Here is a 15,992-nt window from a genome sequence, read left to right on the forward strand (position 1 = left end):
TATCAGACGAAAAACCCAAAAACCTGCGCTGTGTCCAAACCCAAAAACCCGAGGGGGTTTCCACATTCAGTCAGGGATGCTCTGAGCCCCTTCCTCCCTCCTCTTCCTCCTCCTCCTCAGCTCCTACAAGGAAACTCCAGGTCAACGCTGCCTTGGCAAGGCACAACCCACCCAGACTCTGCCAGCACAGGGATCAGCAGGAGAGGACAAAAGAAAAGGAAAAAAATCCCAAAATCTTTATTTATTTACACCTTGAGAGCAGTAACACAGCTGCAGCCATTCACCGGGAACAAAGAGAAGAAGAAAACTCCGGGAAGAGAAGAAAACTCGGCGTGACATTCCAAAGGGGAGAGAGAGAGAAAGAGAGAGAGAAAATCTCCTCCTTTCACACAGTATCTCGGGTCGGTACAAAATTGCTGTGGCTTTACAAAAGGTTGGGGATTCACAGTAAAATACCCAAAAGGGGACAGAGAGCACGGCAAGGCCACAGCGAGGGACGAGCCCCATTCCTGCTGGAATTTGGTCTGGGAAAATCCAACGGGTCTGGTAGAAAAACCCACCCCGAGGGCTGGATGCATGCAGGGCCACGGGATTTCTACACCCATTTTTAGGGCTCAAAGCCTGGAAAAGGCATCTGCAGGCCTGGGCTGGGCTGGGCTGCACGGAATTCTCTCTTCAGGAGGAGTTTTGCAGGAGGGAAGGGCAGGACGCAAGGAGAGGACAAGGCAAAGCAGGGATCAGCCCCTCTGCTGGCACTCGGTTGCTTTTACAGCTTAAAAAATAAATTTAAAAACCCCATTAAAATCTCCTCCCTTCCTCTGCCCAAAGCTGTTCCAAAGAAAGCAGCACACAAGTTTTGGCTATTTCTGGATTTGTGTCTAAAACCAGCCCAGACCTTCATCCCAGGGTCATGGGAAAATCCCAAATCTTTCTGAAATAGGATTTCAGTGCCGGCTGGAAGATTTGCAGCCTCCCAGCACGAGGGCATGGAAAGACCTCGTGGGACAGCAGTGAGACCTGACAATCCCTGTGTTCCCAGCCTGAAAATTCCCACCTGGAGCAGGGTGGGAGCACTTTGGCCTCTCCCCTGGGGCAGGGATGAGCAGGGGGGATGTGGGCAGTGATGCCACTCCTCTCCTGAGGAGAGCATGAAGCTGCCAGGGGATGAAGCAAATTTAATTTTAGGGCATCCTTGGTCAGCTGGGATAAATAAACCCAGGCAAAGTGCTGATGTTTCACCTTACTGATGGAAAAAAATCCCTAAAAACCTTCATCATTCCCCTTCCCCTGCCGCTCTCCAAGGAAAAATGAACATCCAGCAGCAGAAAGGTGCCCAGGCTGCTCTGACTAATCCAAGAGGTGCCAGGCAGTGCCAGGCTCCTGCCCTCCTCTGAGAAGCAGCATTCCCTGCGGATCCAGCAGCTCCAGGCACAATTCCCAGAAGGTGACGGTAAAACTCAGCACTTGGTTGGTTTGTTAAACCTTTACAAATAACACATCTTGCTCTTTTCTTTTCCCCCCCCGTTAAATATGTAGTTTATAAAATAAGGCAACTCGAGGAGAATCGTCCCCTTTGCTCGGCCACTGCGTCCTACAAAAAGAAGGTGACAGCGCTTCCAGTTGAGAAAAACCCGGCCCCCAGCACAATCCAGGGATGCTGAAAATGATGGGAAAAGCCCTGGGCGCATCCCAAGGGAGGAAAGACCTCTGGGATTTCCTGGGGAGGGAGTCCCTTTGCTGGGGAAGGCAGCAGGAGCAGCTGGAGCCTCCCCCCGGCCAGGGGCCCTCGGGGACAAAGGCAGCACAGAGGATGGGATGAGCTCATTTCTCCCCAAAAACGAAGCACACACGGGGATAAATCTTTGGGAGAAGCTCTTAGGATGTGTCTAGCTGGTAGTATCCAAAGCTATAAACCAAGAAAGCACAAAGGAGTGCAGCTCAGCCCAGATCCTGCTCAGCCTCATCCTCAGCCTCACAGCATTCCATAAAAACCTGGGCAGCAGCTTTTTCTAGCTGGGGGTTCAGCTCTCCCTGTGGAAAGAGTACCAGGGAGGGTTTCACCTCCAATGTTTTGCCTCTTTTACGTGTATTAATGCTGGAAATGTGATCCTCACATCTCTCAGCTTCGTAGAAAACACTTTTTCCACGTTGCTCCCAAAATTCCCGCTGGGCTAAGCGTTGCTTTCTAGAGCTTTATTTCTCTGAGAAATAGCTTTAATAGAAAATAATTTATAGGAAAAAAAAAGAACAAAAACCTCAGCCTAGAGAGTCCTCAGCAGTAAAAGGTCCTGTGGAGCAACAGGATGGCACATGTGGGCTCAGCCAGGGCTTGGGGGTGGAAAGGGATGGCAAGGACACCATGGCAAAGCTGTGTAAACCTGGAATGACCAATGCCCTGGTCAGCATCCCCAACCCGGGGTGGACCACAGGCAGGAGAACTCCATAGCCCCAAAAGAGGGGGGAAAAAACCCCCTTAATTCCAGCAGCCTTGACCTTCTAAACAAAGATCTGATCCTGGCTGTAGCTGGCAGCCACCAACATCACCCAGTTCATCATCACCCACGCCCAGCACAGCCCTGGGCACTGCACTGGGAACCAAATCCACCACGGAATGAAATCCTGCTCCTTGGCATGAGCTGTTTAGTGCTCCTCGTCTGGGAGGACGGGTGGGATCCTGCTGGACAGCAGGGTGTACACGTAGGGCCAGATCTTGTTGGTCTCCGTGCCAGAGAAGGAGTGAAGGATGCCTCTGCTCCTGGAAAAAAAGGTGGGAAAAGTCAGGGCCAGCCCGTCCCAAGGCAGCTTAGACAGGGCTTGGAGCAGCCTGGGATAGGGGAAGGTGTCCCTGTCCTTGGGGTGGGCTTTAAGGTCCCTTCCAACCCAAACCATTTTGGGGTTCTGTAATTCTCCCTCTTTCCAACGCAAGGGCAATTTTGGCAATTTTTGGCCTAAAAACACTGTTGGGTTTCTACTCCCTTTGAGCAGTGGATTTGCCACCCTGCAGCAATCCATCACCCCCAGGGTGGCCAGGGGACAACTGCCCCACAGTTCCAGGGAACAATTACCCCACAATTCCAGGGGACAACTGCCCCACAATTCCAGGGGACAACTGCCCCACAGTTCCAGGGAACAATTACCCCACAATTCCAGGGGACAACTGCCCCACAATTCCAGGGGACAACTGCCCCACAGTTCCAGGGAACAATTACCCCACAATTCCAGGGGACAACTGCCCCACAATTCCAGGGGACAACTGCCCCACAGTTCCAGGGGACAAGTGCCCCACAGTTCCAGGGGACAAGTGCCCCACAATTCCAGGGGTCAACCGCCCCACAATTCCAGGGAACAATTACCCCACAATTCCAGGGGACAACTGCCCCACAGTTCCAGGGGACAAGTGCCCCACAATTCCAGGGGAACAGCAGTCCCACAAGTGAACAAGCCCTGGAGCCCCTCCTGTGCTCCCAGCCGATCCACCTGAGGCAGCTCCAGGGTCTCTCCCTTCTCCTGCCCTCTTGCCAACCTCCCAAACCCCTCGGGGCCCTGGATGGATTTTTCACGGCGTGTCCCACCCTGGATCAAAGCCAAAATACCCCTTTGATGAGCCCAGCAGGATGAACAGGAGCTGGGAATTTCTTTGGATCATGCTCCTACCTCCAAGCCAGGCTCAGGGCTTGGCCCCAAAATTCTACCAGGGGTTTTTGGGGTGTGGGCATTGGACAAGGCTGATGAGGGGTTGGGAACACAAACCCTGTGAGGAAGGGCTGAGGGAGCTGGGGGTGTTTAGCTGGAGAAAAGGAGACTCAGAGGTGACCTTGTCACTCTCCACAGCTCCCTGAGAGGCGGCTGTGCTCAGCTGGGGTTGGGCTCTTTCTCCAGGCACAACGAGAGGACACAGCCTCAGGCTGTGCCAAGGGAAATCTAGGCTGGATATTAGGAAAAGGTTTTTATGGCCAGGGTGATAAAGGACTGGAATGGTCTGCCCGGGGAGGTGGTGCAGTCACCATCCTGGGTGGGATTAAATAAAGGACTGGATGTGGCACTCGGTGCCAGGTTTAGTTGAGGTGTCGGGGCTGGGTTGGCCTCCGTGATCTTGGAGGTCTCTCCCGACCTTGTGACTCTGTGATCCTGTGGCAGACAGCCCCGGGGTTGGCCGTGACAGCCCTGCCGTGGTTTCTCACTCACTTGTAGAGCTCAATCACGGGCTTGGCAGCATCTTTGTACTTCCTGAGCCGCGCGGCCACGGCCTCGGGCTTGTCCTCCTCCCGCTGCACCAGCGGCTCTCCCGTCAGGTCATCCACACCCTGAGGGGACACAAAGCCACGCAGGGATGTCACCGACCCCATCACCCGCCCTGCAGCTGCCAAAAAACCTCGTCCTGTCAGCATAAACCCCTCTTTACTCATGAACATTTTGCACAACCCTTCGCGGTGCTCAGCGCTTCTACCCCCAGTGCTTCTTCAGGGTAGAAAGAGCTTCACAAAAAAATAAACCAAAACTTTGGAGAAGTTTCCCTCGTGTGGGTGGCTCCCAGGGCAGCCGCAGGGGCTCTCACCTGGACGTGGGGAGGGTTGAAGTCCATGTTGTAGACCCTGCCGCTGGCGGGGTGCACCCAGCGCGCGCTCAGGCGGTCCTTCAGCGTCTCGAAGGGGATGTTCAGGCTGATCACCAGGTCCAGCTCACAGATGCCATCCAGGGCCTTGGCCTGGCGCAGCGTGCGAGGGAAACCTCAGGAGGCAGCACAGGAGTTGCAGTGAGAGGCTGGGGAGCAGCGAGGATGGAGCCAAGCTCATCCTTCAGGCAGCTCCGGAGCCGCTGCGGCACACGCCGTGTGAGAGGCAGACTCCACCATATGGTGGGGAAAAAATAGCTCCTGCAGCAGCAGCAGCTCCCAAAATGTGACACCCAGGGCTCGGGTTGGTGGCTGCTGGGCCTGCAGCGGGGGCTGGGGGCAGGCAGGGAATGGCAGAACAGGGATAAATGCTGGAATGAGGAGGGAAAAGGGGAAGGGAACAGAGTGCTGTGCACAGATTGGGGACAAAGGGCTGGTTCGTGTGGAGGGCATCGAGGAGACTGCAGTTAAAATGGTTCTGTCCTCCTTGGGAGAGCCAGCGAGCAGCTGGAGCACAGAATTCCAGAATATCAGATGGTTTGGATGGGAAGGGGCTTTAAAGAGCTGAAGGGGCTTCAAAGAGCTGAAGCCCACGAGAAAGATGGAGAGAGATCTTTTACAAGGGATGGAGGGACAGGGAATGGCTTTAAGCTGAAAGTGGGTAGGTTTAGGTGGGATATTGGGCAGGAATTGTTCCCTGGGAAGGTGGAGAGGCCCTGGCACAGGGTGCCCAGAGCAGCTGTGGCTGTCACATCCCTGGAAGTGTCCAAAGCTGGGTGGGAGCAGCCTGGGACAGTGGAAGGTGTCCCTGCCCGTGGCAGGGGTGGCACTGGGTGAACTTTAAGGTGTCACCCATTCCAAACCACTCTGGGATCCTTTGATCCTCATTCCAGCCCTGTGCAGGGACCCCAGGCTGTGCCTGTTTGCCCTCAGCATCTCCCACCCCTCCACCTCAGGTGGCTTTTGGGCTGGGATTGAGGAGCTGCTTCACACGCACGTGGAGGAGGGAAGGAGATTTTTTCTGGAATATCTCCAGCCCTGCTCTGTTTTATGGAGCACCCAGCTCCTTTCCCTGCCCTTCCCTTTCCCAACCACCCGCCAAGGGCTCAGCTGGATACTCACACACCCAGGCCAAAGGGAATTTGTCCCTGGCAGCAGATCAGCTCCTGCCTCTCCTCCCACCTCCAGCAAAGGCACTGCTGGAGCCCTGGGCACTGAGAATTCCATCCTTTCTGTGCTCACAGGCACTGACCCCCAGCAAACACTGCACTGACCTGAGCCCGTGGAAAAGGCTCCAAAATTGAGTGACAGCCCTGGGACTGTGGGTGTGGGGTTAAATAGAAGTGTGTGACAGCACAGGGTGGGAAACTCAGAGTTTAAGGGTTTAGAATACAGTAATATAGATATAAAGCAAGATGGAGGATTTATGGCAGAGGCTGAGTCCTTCTTTTTCACCTTCTCCTCCATGGGTCTGGGTGGTGTTTTGTAATTGGATAGAAAAATCCCCATTGTGGGCCAGGGGTGGTTGGTTACTGGGTTAAAAGTAAAAATCATTGAGGTGTCATTTCATAATTGGACAGTTTGTGCTTAAAAGGCCTTGTAGAGAGAGAGAGATAGGGCTCCATTTTTACCCTGCAGAACCCACAACTTGTGAGACTGTGACATAGATAAGGACTAATAAACATCTGAGTCCAAACACAAACACCATCTCCAGCATTGAATCCCGACCCTGACAAAAAGAAGACAAAACCCAACAAGGCATCTATCTCCTAGCTTTCCCGTCTCCTGGGACTGCCAAAAATTTAGGAACAAAGGAATATTCCAAAAGGGGCTGGGAGTTCCCCCCTCTGGACTCACCATCAAGCAGCCAGTGCTGCTCCCGCCTCTTCTCCAGCTCCATCATCATCACACGAGTGATGACATGGTCAGGCACCAGGAGCCCTCTCTCCAGGTACTGCTGTGCCAGGGCTCCAGCTTCTGCTCCACACCAGAAAGGAAAACCCAGAAGCAATAGATGAAAAAAAAAAAAAAAAAAAAAAAAAAAAAAAAAAAAAAAAAGAAATCGTGACTTTTCCAATATTCGTGATTTTTTTTTTTTATATCACTCCCCCTCAAATTCTGCCTGGCCTCCTCTGTCTGGGTGGATTTTTGACAGCGTGGCTCTGCTCGTGATGGAAAGGCCAAATGGAACTTTTGGGCCTGGAGGAATGGGGATTCCTGAGATACCTGAGAGCAGGTGATGCCTTGGGAAGGCTGAGCTGGAACAGAGACTGGGCAGAGCTGGAGATTAAAGGAGAGATTTATTAAAAGGCCTCCAAGATCCACTTTGGCCAGGACAAGAGCCTGGCCAGGGCCACACCCAAGGTGAACCCAAAATGGGCACAAAATGGACCCAAAATGGGCACAAAATGGACAAACGGTCGCTTGGTCTCACATTTTTCTACGTTTCGGTCCATTTGCACCTTGGGGTTGAATTGTCCCATTCCAGCCCCAGGCTGTGAGGTCCCATCCTTCTTGTCCCTCCCTCCAGCCCACCCTTGTTTGTGCTTTGGGGCTGAAAGTTGTCCTTGGTGTGCAGCAGGAGAAGGATTTGTTTTGTGTCCCTGCTGTGTGCAGAGCTGAGTGACACTGACTGTGAGCTCAGAGCTCACCCCTGGGCACCACAGAACCTGGGACACAACACAGATAAAACTGAAGGGATCACAGGAACGTGCTGGCCTCAGCCAAGCCCTCAGCTGATGGGGACAGAGCCCTGGATGTGCTCCTTTGGTGTGGAGGCTCTTTGGCTCAGGGATGGCTCTGGTGTGGTCACAGGTGACACTGGCACAGGTAAGGACAGTCCCCAACACCTGAGCCTGCTTCCCATCCCCAGCGCTGAGAGATTCCACAGTCTCCACTTCAGATAAGCTCAGGGAAGAGAATTATTCCCAAGATCAAGTCCTTGAGAACATGACTGTGGTGATTTCCGGGTCAATGCACATTCCTGAGCTCCTGCTTGGCTCTTCCACATCTCTCAGCTTCAGCTGCCCCTGGAAGCTGCAGAGGGACTGGGGACAGGACACAGGGAATGGACCCCACTGCCAGAGGGCAGGGCTGGATGGGAGATTGGGATGGAATTCCTGGCTGGGAGGATGGGGAAGGGCTGGGATGGAATTCCCAGAGCAGCTGTGGCTGCCCCTGGATCCTTGGAAGTGTCCCAGGCCAGGCTGGAGCAGCCTGGGAAAGAGGAAGGTGTCCCTGCCATGGCAGGGGTGGCACAGGATGGGCTTTGAGGTCCTTTCCAGCCCAAACCATTCCATGATTGATGTTTGCTGTGATTTTCTCACAGAAACACAGAAAGGAAACATTTGGAAAATGCAAATATTCTTTGTCCCTGTGCATGACAAGTCCTGCTCCTGCCCCAGGAGAGCTCCAGCCCCTTTCCCCTTGGGCCAGGACCCCACGGACACCTCCTGTGCTCTCTTCCCTCAGCAGCTGAAATAGCATTTGTCACCAGAAATGAACCAATTCCCTGATCTATTTTTTACAACCTTTCTGGTGAGGACAGCACATTTCAGCCCTCTCCAAGTGTGAGCCCTCTCTAAAAATAACCCCCCAGGATCCTGCCTTTGGAGGCAGCTCCACCTCTCCAGGCAGAGAGATGTCAAAAGTGGGCAGCACCTGGCTGGGGGTGAGCTCCTCAGCTGCAGGAAGGGTTTCTGCAAGATCAACAATTCATGGAGAGAATTCATCTGATGGAAGGGCTGGACCTGCCTGGGAAACTGGGGCTGCAACACCAGCCACACTCCCAGCGTTAGTCTGATCCTTTGGGAAGGCTGAGCTGGAACTGACACTGGGCAGAGCTGGAGAATAAAGGAGAGATTTATTAAAAGGCCTCCAGGATCCACCTTGGGCAGGACAAGAGCCTGGCCAGGGCCACACCCAAGGTGGACACAAAATGGGCACAAAATGGATGCAAAATGGGCACAAAATGGGCACAAAATGGTCACAAAATGGTCACAAAATGGACCCAAAATGGTCACAAAATGGACCCAAAATGGACCCAAAATGGGCACAAAATGGGCACAAAATGGGCTCAAAATGGGCACAAAAGGGACCCAAAATGGACACAAAATGGTCACAAAATAGTCACAAAATGGGCACAAAATGGGCAAAAAATGGACTCAAAATGGGCACAAAATGGACCCAAATGGGCACAAAATGGGCACAAAATGGACGCTCGGTCACTTGGTCTCACATTTTTATAAGTTTTTGGTCTGTTTGCCTATTGGGGTTTAATCATCCAATTGCAGCTTCAGATTATGGAGTCCCATCCTTGTCCCTCCCTCCAGCCCACCCTTGTTTGTGCTTTGGGGCTGAAAGTTGTCCTTGGTGTGCAGCAGGAGAAGGATTTGTTTGGTGTCCCTGCTGTGTGCAGAGCTGAGTGACACTGACTGTGAGCTCAGAGCTCACCCCTGGGCACCACAGAACCTGGGATACATGAAATCTAAAACCGAAGGCCTCAAATCCAGAATCCAAAGGATCTGCTTGGAAAAGGCACAGATTTTTTTTCCCTGCTGCGTGCGACGAGTCCCTCTCCCCACAGCAGAAGAAAACTCCAGCCTCTTTCTCCTTGGAGCAGGGCCAGGAGTGCAGGATGTTGGATCCCAGCATCCCAACCTGCCTGGGAGAGGGGCAGCGCTGACTCACGGGGCTGAGTCACCGGGATCCATCCCACTGCCTCCCATCCAGGCAGGAATTCCAGCTGGCCCCTCGGGGAGCCGGCAGAAAACACCTTCTGGCCGTGACAAGCCTCTTTGTCACTGCCCAGGCTGTGGCAGCGTTCCCGGCTGGCAAAGAGAAGGACACAGGGATGGAAAAAAACACCCCGTGGATTCTGCAAACAGCACGGAGCCCTGAGGGCACCAATTTTATAAGAACAGGGTGTTTTTGGTGAGGGTTTTTTTTCTGTTTATTGACGTGGTCTGCACAGTGCCAGAGGCTCACAGGGAATGAGCTCAGTAGCGCTGGGCTGCTCCAGGAGCTGCTGGGAAAGGTCTGGCTGTCCCCTGAGGAGGGATGGACATCCAGGGCACCAGGAGCTGCCACGTAGGGTCTGGTTGTCACCTGAGGAGGGATGGACATCCAGGGCACCAGGAGTGGCCACACAGGGTCTGGCTGTCCCCTGAGGAGGGATGGACATCCAGGGCACCAGGAGCTGCCACGTAGGGTCTGGTTGTCACCTGAGGAGGGATGGACATCCCAGGAGCTGGAAGAGGCCACACCAGGTCCAGCTGTCACCCAAAGGAGGCGACAAGATCGGGCTGTCACCCTGAGGAGGGACAGACATCCAGGGGACCTGAGGAGGGATGGACATCCAGGGGACCAGGAGCTGCCATACAAATTTCAGCTGTCACCTGAGGAGGGATGGACATCCCAGGAGCTGCCATACCAGGTCTAGCTGTCACCCTGAGGAGGGATGGACATCCAGGGCACCAGGAGCTTCCACACCAGGTCCAGCTGTCACCCAAAGGAGGTGACAAGGTCTGGCTGTCACCCTGAGGAGGGACAGACATCCAGGGGACCAGGAGCTGCCATAGAAATTTCAGCTGTCACCCTGAGGAGGGATGGACCAGGAGCTGGAAGAGGCCACACAAGGTCCGGCTGTCACCCTGAGGAGGGATGAACCAGGAGCTGCCACACAAGGTCCGGCTGTCACCCCGAGGAGGGACGGCCATCCCAGGAGCCTGGAGAGGCCACACAAGCTCCAGCTGTCCCCCTGAGATGGCCCTCCCACAAGCTGGGAGAGGCCACACAAGGTCTGGCTGTCACCTGAGGACAGCTGGCCATCCCGGGGACCAGCTGTGGCTCAGCAGGGCTGCTGGAGCCAGGCCTGGAGCTGCAAAGGCAGAAACACCCCGAGCCACAGCTGGGGCTGGGAGCAGAGTGTGGGAACACAGCAGAGCCCCACGGCCCCTCTGCCCTGAGGGTGCGACTTTCCCACGTCCCCAGGACAGATGGACAGCCCTGCAGGGCTCTGTCATGGACAATTCCTGCTGCTCCTCTGTCCCCTCCGTGTGTGAAGCTCCTGGAGCTTCTCCCTCCTCCAAAGCACGGCCACGTCTCCTCTCTCCAAGGAGGAATAGCCATGGATTTGCAGGAAGGACCTGCAGAGCTCTCCAGACCCCCAGGATGTGCTGGAGAGAATCATCCCAATGTCCCCACCCTTGGGGTTTCTTCCAGGCACTTTAAACTCCAAATTTAACATTTGCTATCCCCAGCCCAGCTTGCCCCATGTGAACCCCCCTGGTGCAGCCCTCCCGGGCCTCATTCCAAAGGGGAGCAGGATTTGGAGAGTCCTTCCCGAGCAGGGAGGGAGATCCTGGTCCCCCCACGAGGAGCTGGGGCTCACCCTACAGCGCCAGCTCTGTGCTGTGGGGTCACAGAGGGGCTGCAGGCTTCACTCTGCAGTTACTCCAGGTAGCAAAGGGCTTTTTAGTGTGCTGAGCTCAAAGCCAGCCTTTCAAACTCCTGCTTTCATCCCATTAATCTGATGACCGTGGGTTTAATCTGCCCTGGAACTCACGGGACTCCCAGCTCTCTGTGGCTTCCCCCACGGGACCTTGATCTGTCCCTCCTTATCACAGCAGCACAGATCCAGCCCCCAGAGAAGTGTCCCAGCCCTGAGGGAAACGTTCCAGCCCCCAGAGAAGTGTCCCGCCCCGAGGGAAATGTTCCTGCCCCGAGGGAAATGTTCCTGCCCCAAGGGAAGTGTTCTTGCCCCAAGGGAAGTGTTCTTGCCCCAAGGGAAGTGTCCCAGTCCCAAGGGAAGTGTCCCAGCCCCAAAGGACCTGTCCCAGCCCCGAGGGAAGTGTCCCATCCCCGAGGGAAATGTTCCAGCCCCCAGAGAAGTGTCCCAGCCCCAAGGGAAGTGTCCCAGCCCCAAGGGATGTGTCCCAGCTCCAAAGGACCTGTCTCAGCCCTGAGGGGCCTGTCCCATCCCCGAGGGCCAGGCAGGACAGGCTGGAGGAGAAACCATTCCCAAACCCAGCTCTGGGCAACCTCAAGAGCCTGCAGCACAACCCTGGACTTTCTCCCTATCCAAAACCTTTTCCAGGAGTTTTTCCCCCTGTTATTTAGGCGATCTGGAGCTAACAGAGAGGGGAAGCCCTGGCAGTGAATAGGGAACCATTGCACCACCACAGTTAGGCCACAACAGGTGTCACCCCAGGTTTTGGAACCTTTGTCCTGACACAGATGTCACACCCACCCTGCCCTCAGCATCCGGAGGTCGTTTCAGGCAGCAGGAGCCTGATGCGGCCCCAAATCCAGGCTAGAGGGACAGTGGGATCTGTCTGGAGGGCAACAGCCCCGACTGGGAGAGATCCTGTGCTCAGAACACTGCTCCCACACACTGGGATACAGCAGGGGAAAGCAGAGGACTGGCAGGTGCAGCCCTGGGCTCAGCTTTGGCCACCAAGCAGGCCAGTGTGGCCAGCAGAGGCCACGGTCGGTGGGAGAGGTGTGGGGCTGTGCAGAGCCCACATCCCCCAGGGGGTTTTGTTTTGTGCAGACTTCGGTGGCTGCTCACAAAGGAAATCCGTCACCAGGAGGGGACAGGAGCCACTTCTGGCTCCAACAGAGCTCCTGAAAGGGAGCGGCGGGACAGACACCAGACCCACAGACCCCCAGCCAAAGGCAGGGCAAGCAATTGAGCTGTTTGGCAAATGAACTGCGGAGTCCTGCTATGACCTGGGGATGCTGCCAACACCCGAGATAACCACCTGGGTTCCGGGGCAAGGAAATGGTTCACCGCCCTCCAGCACCCCTGCCTGGCACCAAAACACAGCCTGTGAGTTTCCCAAGCCGGCACAAAGGCCTTTTCCTACAGCAGAGCAGCCACTTGCTGACAGACACTAATTGGGAGACACTCGGCTGGGGGCGGATGGACCTGGGGCTTGCTGGAGCACAACTCGAACCCTTCAGCAGCAGCCGTGCATTCAGCTGCTTCACCTGCCTCTAAAGCGACTCTTTGTTCCCTGAGCCTGCCACTGGCAGCTCCAGCAGACGCCTGGAATGCTCTCCACGCTGGGAACTCAGCCTTTCTCCAGCAGCAGGAGAACCCCGAGCCCCTGAGCCCCCAAACCTCGGCCGTGGCCAGCAGGAAAATCCCCGGAGCACTGACACAATCAGATCCCTGTAAAAACACAGGATTCGGAGTTGCCTTTGGGAGGATGAGGCTGTAATGACTCTGTTGGTTCTGCAGAGCCCCAGCTCCCCTAAAGCACAAAGGCCGTGACGCAGCTGATAAACTTGGGAAGAGGAGCTGCTGCTTCCACCTCGTTTCCCCCAGAGCTGGCACACGGCAGCACAGTCATGCAACAGCTTGTCCAAAGCAAATAACAAGGAAAAAAAAATCACCAAAAATCCAAATAACCGGAGCTCACTGAGAGCTGTTAGAGGCTGAGTCAAAGGTGGGACCCGAATGTCACGCCAGATGAACCAAACCATGGATGGTTTCCTTCTGAGTAATTTTCCCTGAGTTTCTCCCTGTTGTTTCCTTCTGAACGGACCCAAGACACCTTCAGCTAACTCTTCTTGCTTCTCCAGTGTCCCCAGAGGAGCTCGATGGCAAGAGCATGAACTGAAATGTCAAGTTTGGGACAGCCGGTGGTTCAGAGCTCGGCTGTGGGAGTTCCTGGGTGGGCAGCCTCACTGTGCTGCTCCTCTCCTTGCTTTTCAGCCCAGCTTTCTGTCCTCCAGCCAAAGCCCTCGTCGGGATTTTTCCAAAATTTGAGCCTCCCTCTAAAGGAAATATTATTGTCCTTTTTATTTACAAAAGGAAAGCTGGATATTTTTACACGAGTGACCAGCGCGGAGCTGTGTGCAACGCCCTTGTCAGATCGTGCACCTCTCCAAAACTTCACCCTCCCTGATTTTCCCCCCTGTTTTTGCCATCCTAGAATAGAAATCACTTCTAAATCCTCTCGGCTTGTTTTTTCTCGACGCCGTTTCGCCGTTCCCCTGCCCGGTGAGTCAGCTTCCCCCCCCGGGCTCGGTCATTCTCACATTAGCAGCAGAGAGAATGAAGTGTTAGGAAAGGAACCACGCCGGGATTGCCCAACGCTGCAGGGCTGGGGCTCAGCTCCCGAGCCTCGCCGGGACCAGGAGCCCCTCAGCGGCCCGGGGACACGGGCACAGCACATCCCAGCTCCAGGGCTTTGGATTTGGGTATCGGCCACAGGAGAGGCAGCACTGCCCTGCCTGCGGGCTAAACCCCGTGTGTTCACGGGTGCCTGTGGCGGGTGGGTGCTGACACCCATCTCCTGCAGCTCCTCGCTTCTGGAACCCGGCCAGAGCAGCCCCGCTGACCCGCAGCGATATTCCCGGCAGGTTTTCCCTCTGGAGAAATGCTCGTTCCCAATCCACCCCTGCCACCGTGAGCACAGGGCGCTCAGCAGCATTCCGGCCATCTGCCATCCATCCTCGGGGCAGGGTGGAATCATTAATAACAGCAAACGCCCCGAGCCCCGGACAGCGCCGGCCGGTGACCCTCGGTGCCAGGGTTTTCACACCGCCCTCTCCGGAGCCCCCATCACCCAGCACAGGGATAATAAAACTCTCGCGCATCCACGGCAGCCCCACGGCTTCAGATCCCACTTTTCCCGAGCGCCTCCGTGAGCTCCGGCTTGAGAGGGAGCGAGGCGATGAATGAGCTGTGCCAAATCCAGGGGAAGAAAACAACCTGTGGTGCACCCGCCGCGGAGACGGATCCCCGTCTCCATCCCACGCCCGCCTCCATCCGCATCCCTTTTCCCCGCGCTCACCCCCAGCCCCGGCCGGGCCAGGGACCCCCCGGTGCCCACGGGACACTCACCGCCGCCGCCGCCGAGGCTCTCCCGCAGGAACTGCCCGCTGGAGAGGTGCTGGAGCCCGAAACTGCGAGCGATCCTCTCGCACACCGTTCCCTTCCCCGAGCCGGGGGGACCGAGCACCACGGCCCGCAGCAGCTTGGAAGCCATGGCCGGCTGCCGGCGCCGGAGCGCTGCGGGGCAGGACACGCGTCAGCCGCCCCGGCCGCGCTCCCCCCGCACGGCCCGGACACATCAGCAGGGCGGGGGGACCCCGCGGCCGCTCCCCCCCGCCCGCCCCCTCGGGCCGCGGCACCCTGGGATTTGTAGTCCCGGAGCCGCCCGAGCATCCCCCGGCCCCGACGGGGTCCCCGCGGTTCCGCACATCCCGGCTGGGTGCATCCCTCTCGGTGTATCCCTCTCGGTGTATCCCTCTCGGTGTATCCCTCTCGGTGCATCCCTCGGTGTATCCCCCTCGGTGTATCCCGGCTCGCCCGAGCCGCGCCGCCCATGGAAGCGGCTCCCGGGGCACGTCCCGCACGCCCAGCACGGCCGGGGAGGGAACCGGAGAGGGAACCGGGGAGGGGACCCACGGGGGACCGCGACCGCGGCGGCGGGCACGGCCGGTGGGTACAACCTGTGGGTGCCCCGCCTGCCAACAGCCGGGAAACGCGGCCGTGCAACCTGTGGATGCACAGCTGGGAAACGGCACCCGGAGAGGTACAACCTGTGGATGCACAGTGACACGCACGGTGACACACACGGCGACACACACGGTGACACACACGGCGACACACACGGTGACACACACGGTGACACACAGAGCCCGGAGGTGGTGCGCAGCCTGTCAACAGCCTGGCAGCGCACAGCCCGCCCTGCCCAGGGGCTGCTCGGCGCTGGTGACACCGCGAGGGGTGGCTGTGTCACTGTGTGTTGGTGGCACTCGCCGTGTGTTTGTGTGTGGCTCTCTCAGAGCGTGTGGCTTCAGGGGGGTCATTCCTCGTGTGTGCGTGTGTCACTCCGTGTGTGTGTGTGTCCGTTCCTCGGTACGTGTCACTGCGTGTGTCACTGTGCGTGTGTCACTGTGTGTGTGTCACTCCCTCTGTGTGTGTCACTGTGTCACTCCCCGTGTATGGCACTGCGCTGGTGCCACTCTCTGTTGTGCGTGTCACTGTGCGTGTGTCACTGTGCATGTGTCTCTGTGTCTGTGTGTGTGTGTCACTGTGTCACTGTGTGTCACTCTGTGTGCGCGTGTGTGTCACTGTGTCACTCCCCATGTATGGCACTGTGCTTGTGTCACTCCGTGTGCGTCACTCCCTGTGTGCGTGTCCCTGTGCATGTGTCAAGTGTGCATATGTCTGCGTGTGTGTCACTGTGTGCGTGTGTCACTGTGTGTGTGTGTGTCACTGTGTGTGTGTCACTGTGTGTCACTGTGTGTCGCTCTCCGCGCTGTCCCGGCGGGCGCACCCGTGTGTACGGTGTCCACACCGTGTCCATACCGTGTCCACACCGTGTCCGTACGGTGTCCATACGGTGTCCACACCGTGTCC

The 15,992-nt window shown here is 56.5% G+C and overlaps 1 protein-coding gene and 1 long non-coding RNA gene across 2 annotated transcripts; one reads left to right on the forward strand and one right to left on the reverse strand.

The window, feature by feature from the left end:
• Positions 1-214: 214 nt before the first annotated feature.
• On the reverse strand, positions 215-14,715 carry AK4 (adenylate kinase 4). Its single transcript, XM_066325346.1, has 5 exons — positions 14,469-14,715; positions 6,470-6,589; positions 4,556-4,728; positions 4,186-4,304; positions 215-2,755 (listed from the first exon to the last, which is right to left on the reverse strand). The coding sequence occupies exons 1-5, from the start codon at positions 14,611-14,613 to the stop codon at positions 2,641-2,643; spliced, it is 672 nt and encodes a 223-aa protein (XP_066181443.1). The 5' UTR covers positions 14,614-14,715; the 3' UTR covers positions 215-2,640.
• LOC136365073 (uncharacterized) lies at positions 10,268-13,018 on the forward strand. The gene is made up of 2 exons (XR_010744268.1): positions 10,268-11,324; positions 11,384-13,018. It is a non-coding gene; the product is annotated as an uncharacterized lncRNA (long non-coding RNA).
• Positions 14,716-15,992: the final 1,277 nt, after the last annotated feature.

The sequence above is a fragment of the Sylvia atricapilla genome, chromosome 9, assembly GCF_009819655.1.
Source record: "Sylvia atricapilla isolate bSylAtr1 chromosome 9, bSylAtr1.pri, whole genome shotgun sequence".
NCBI classification, from domain to species: Eukaryota; Metazoa; Chordata; class Aves; order Passeriformes; family Sylviidae; genus Sylvia; species Sylvia atricapilla.

Coding starts and splice junctions, on each gene's coding strand:
- AK4 (XM_066325346.1), bottom strand. CDS start 14,613: ATGGCTTCCAAGCTGCTGCGGGCCGTGGTGCTCGGTCCCCCCGGCTCG. Junction 6,590..14,468: donor GAGCCTCGGCGGCGGCGGCG/GTGAGTGTCCCG, acceptor GGTGTGGAGCAG/AAGCTGGAGCCCTGGCACAG. Junction 2,756..4,185: donor CCCGTGATTGAGCTCTACAA/GTGAGTGAGAAA, acceptor CTTTTTTTCCAG/GAGCAGAGGCATCCTTCACT.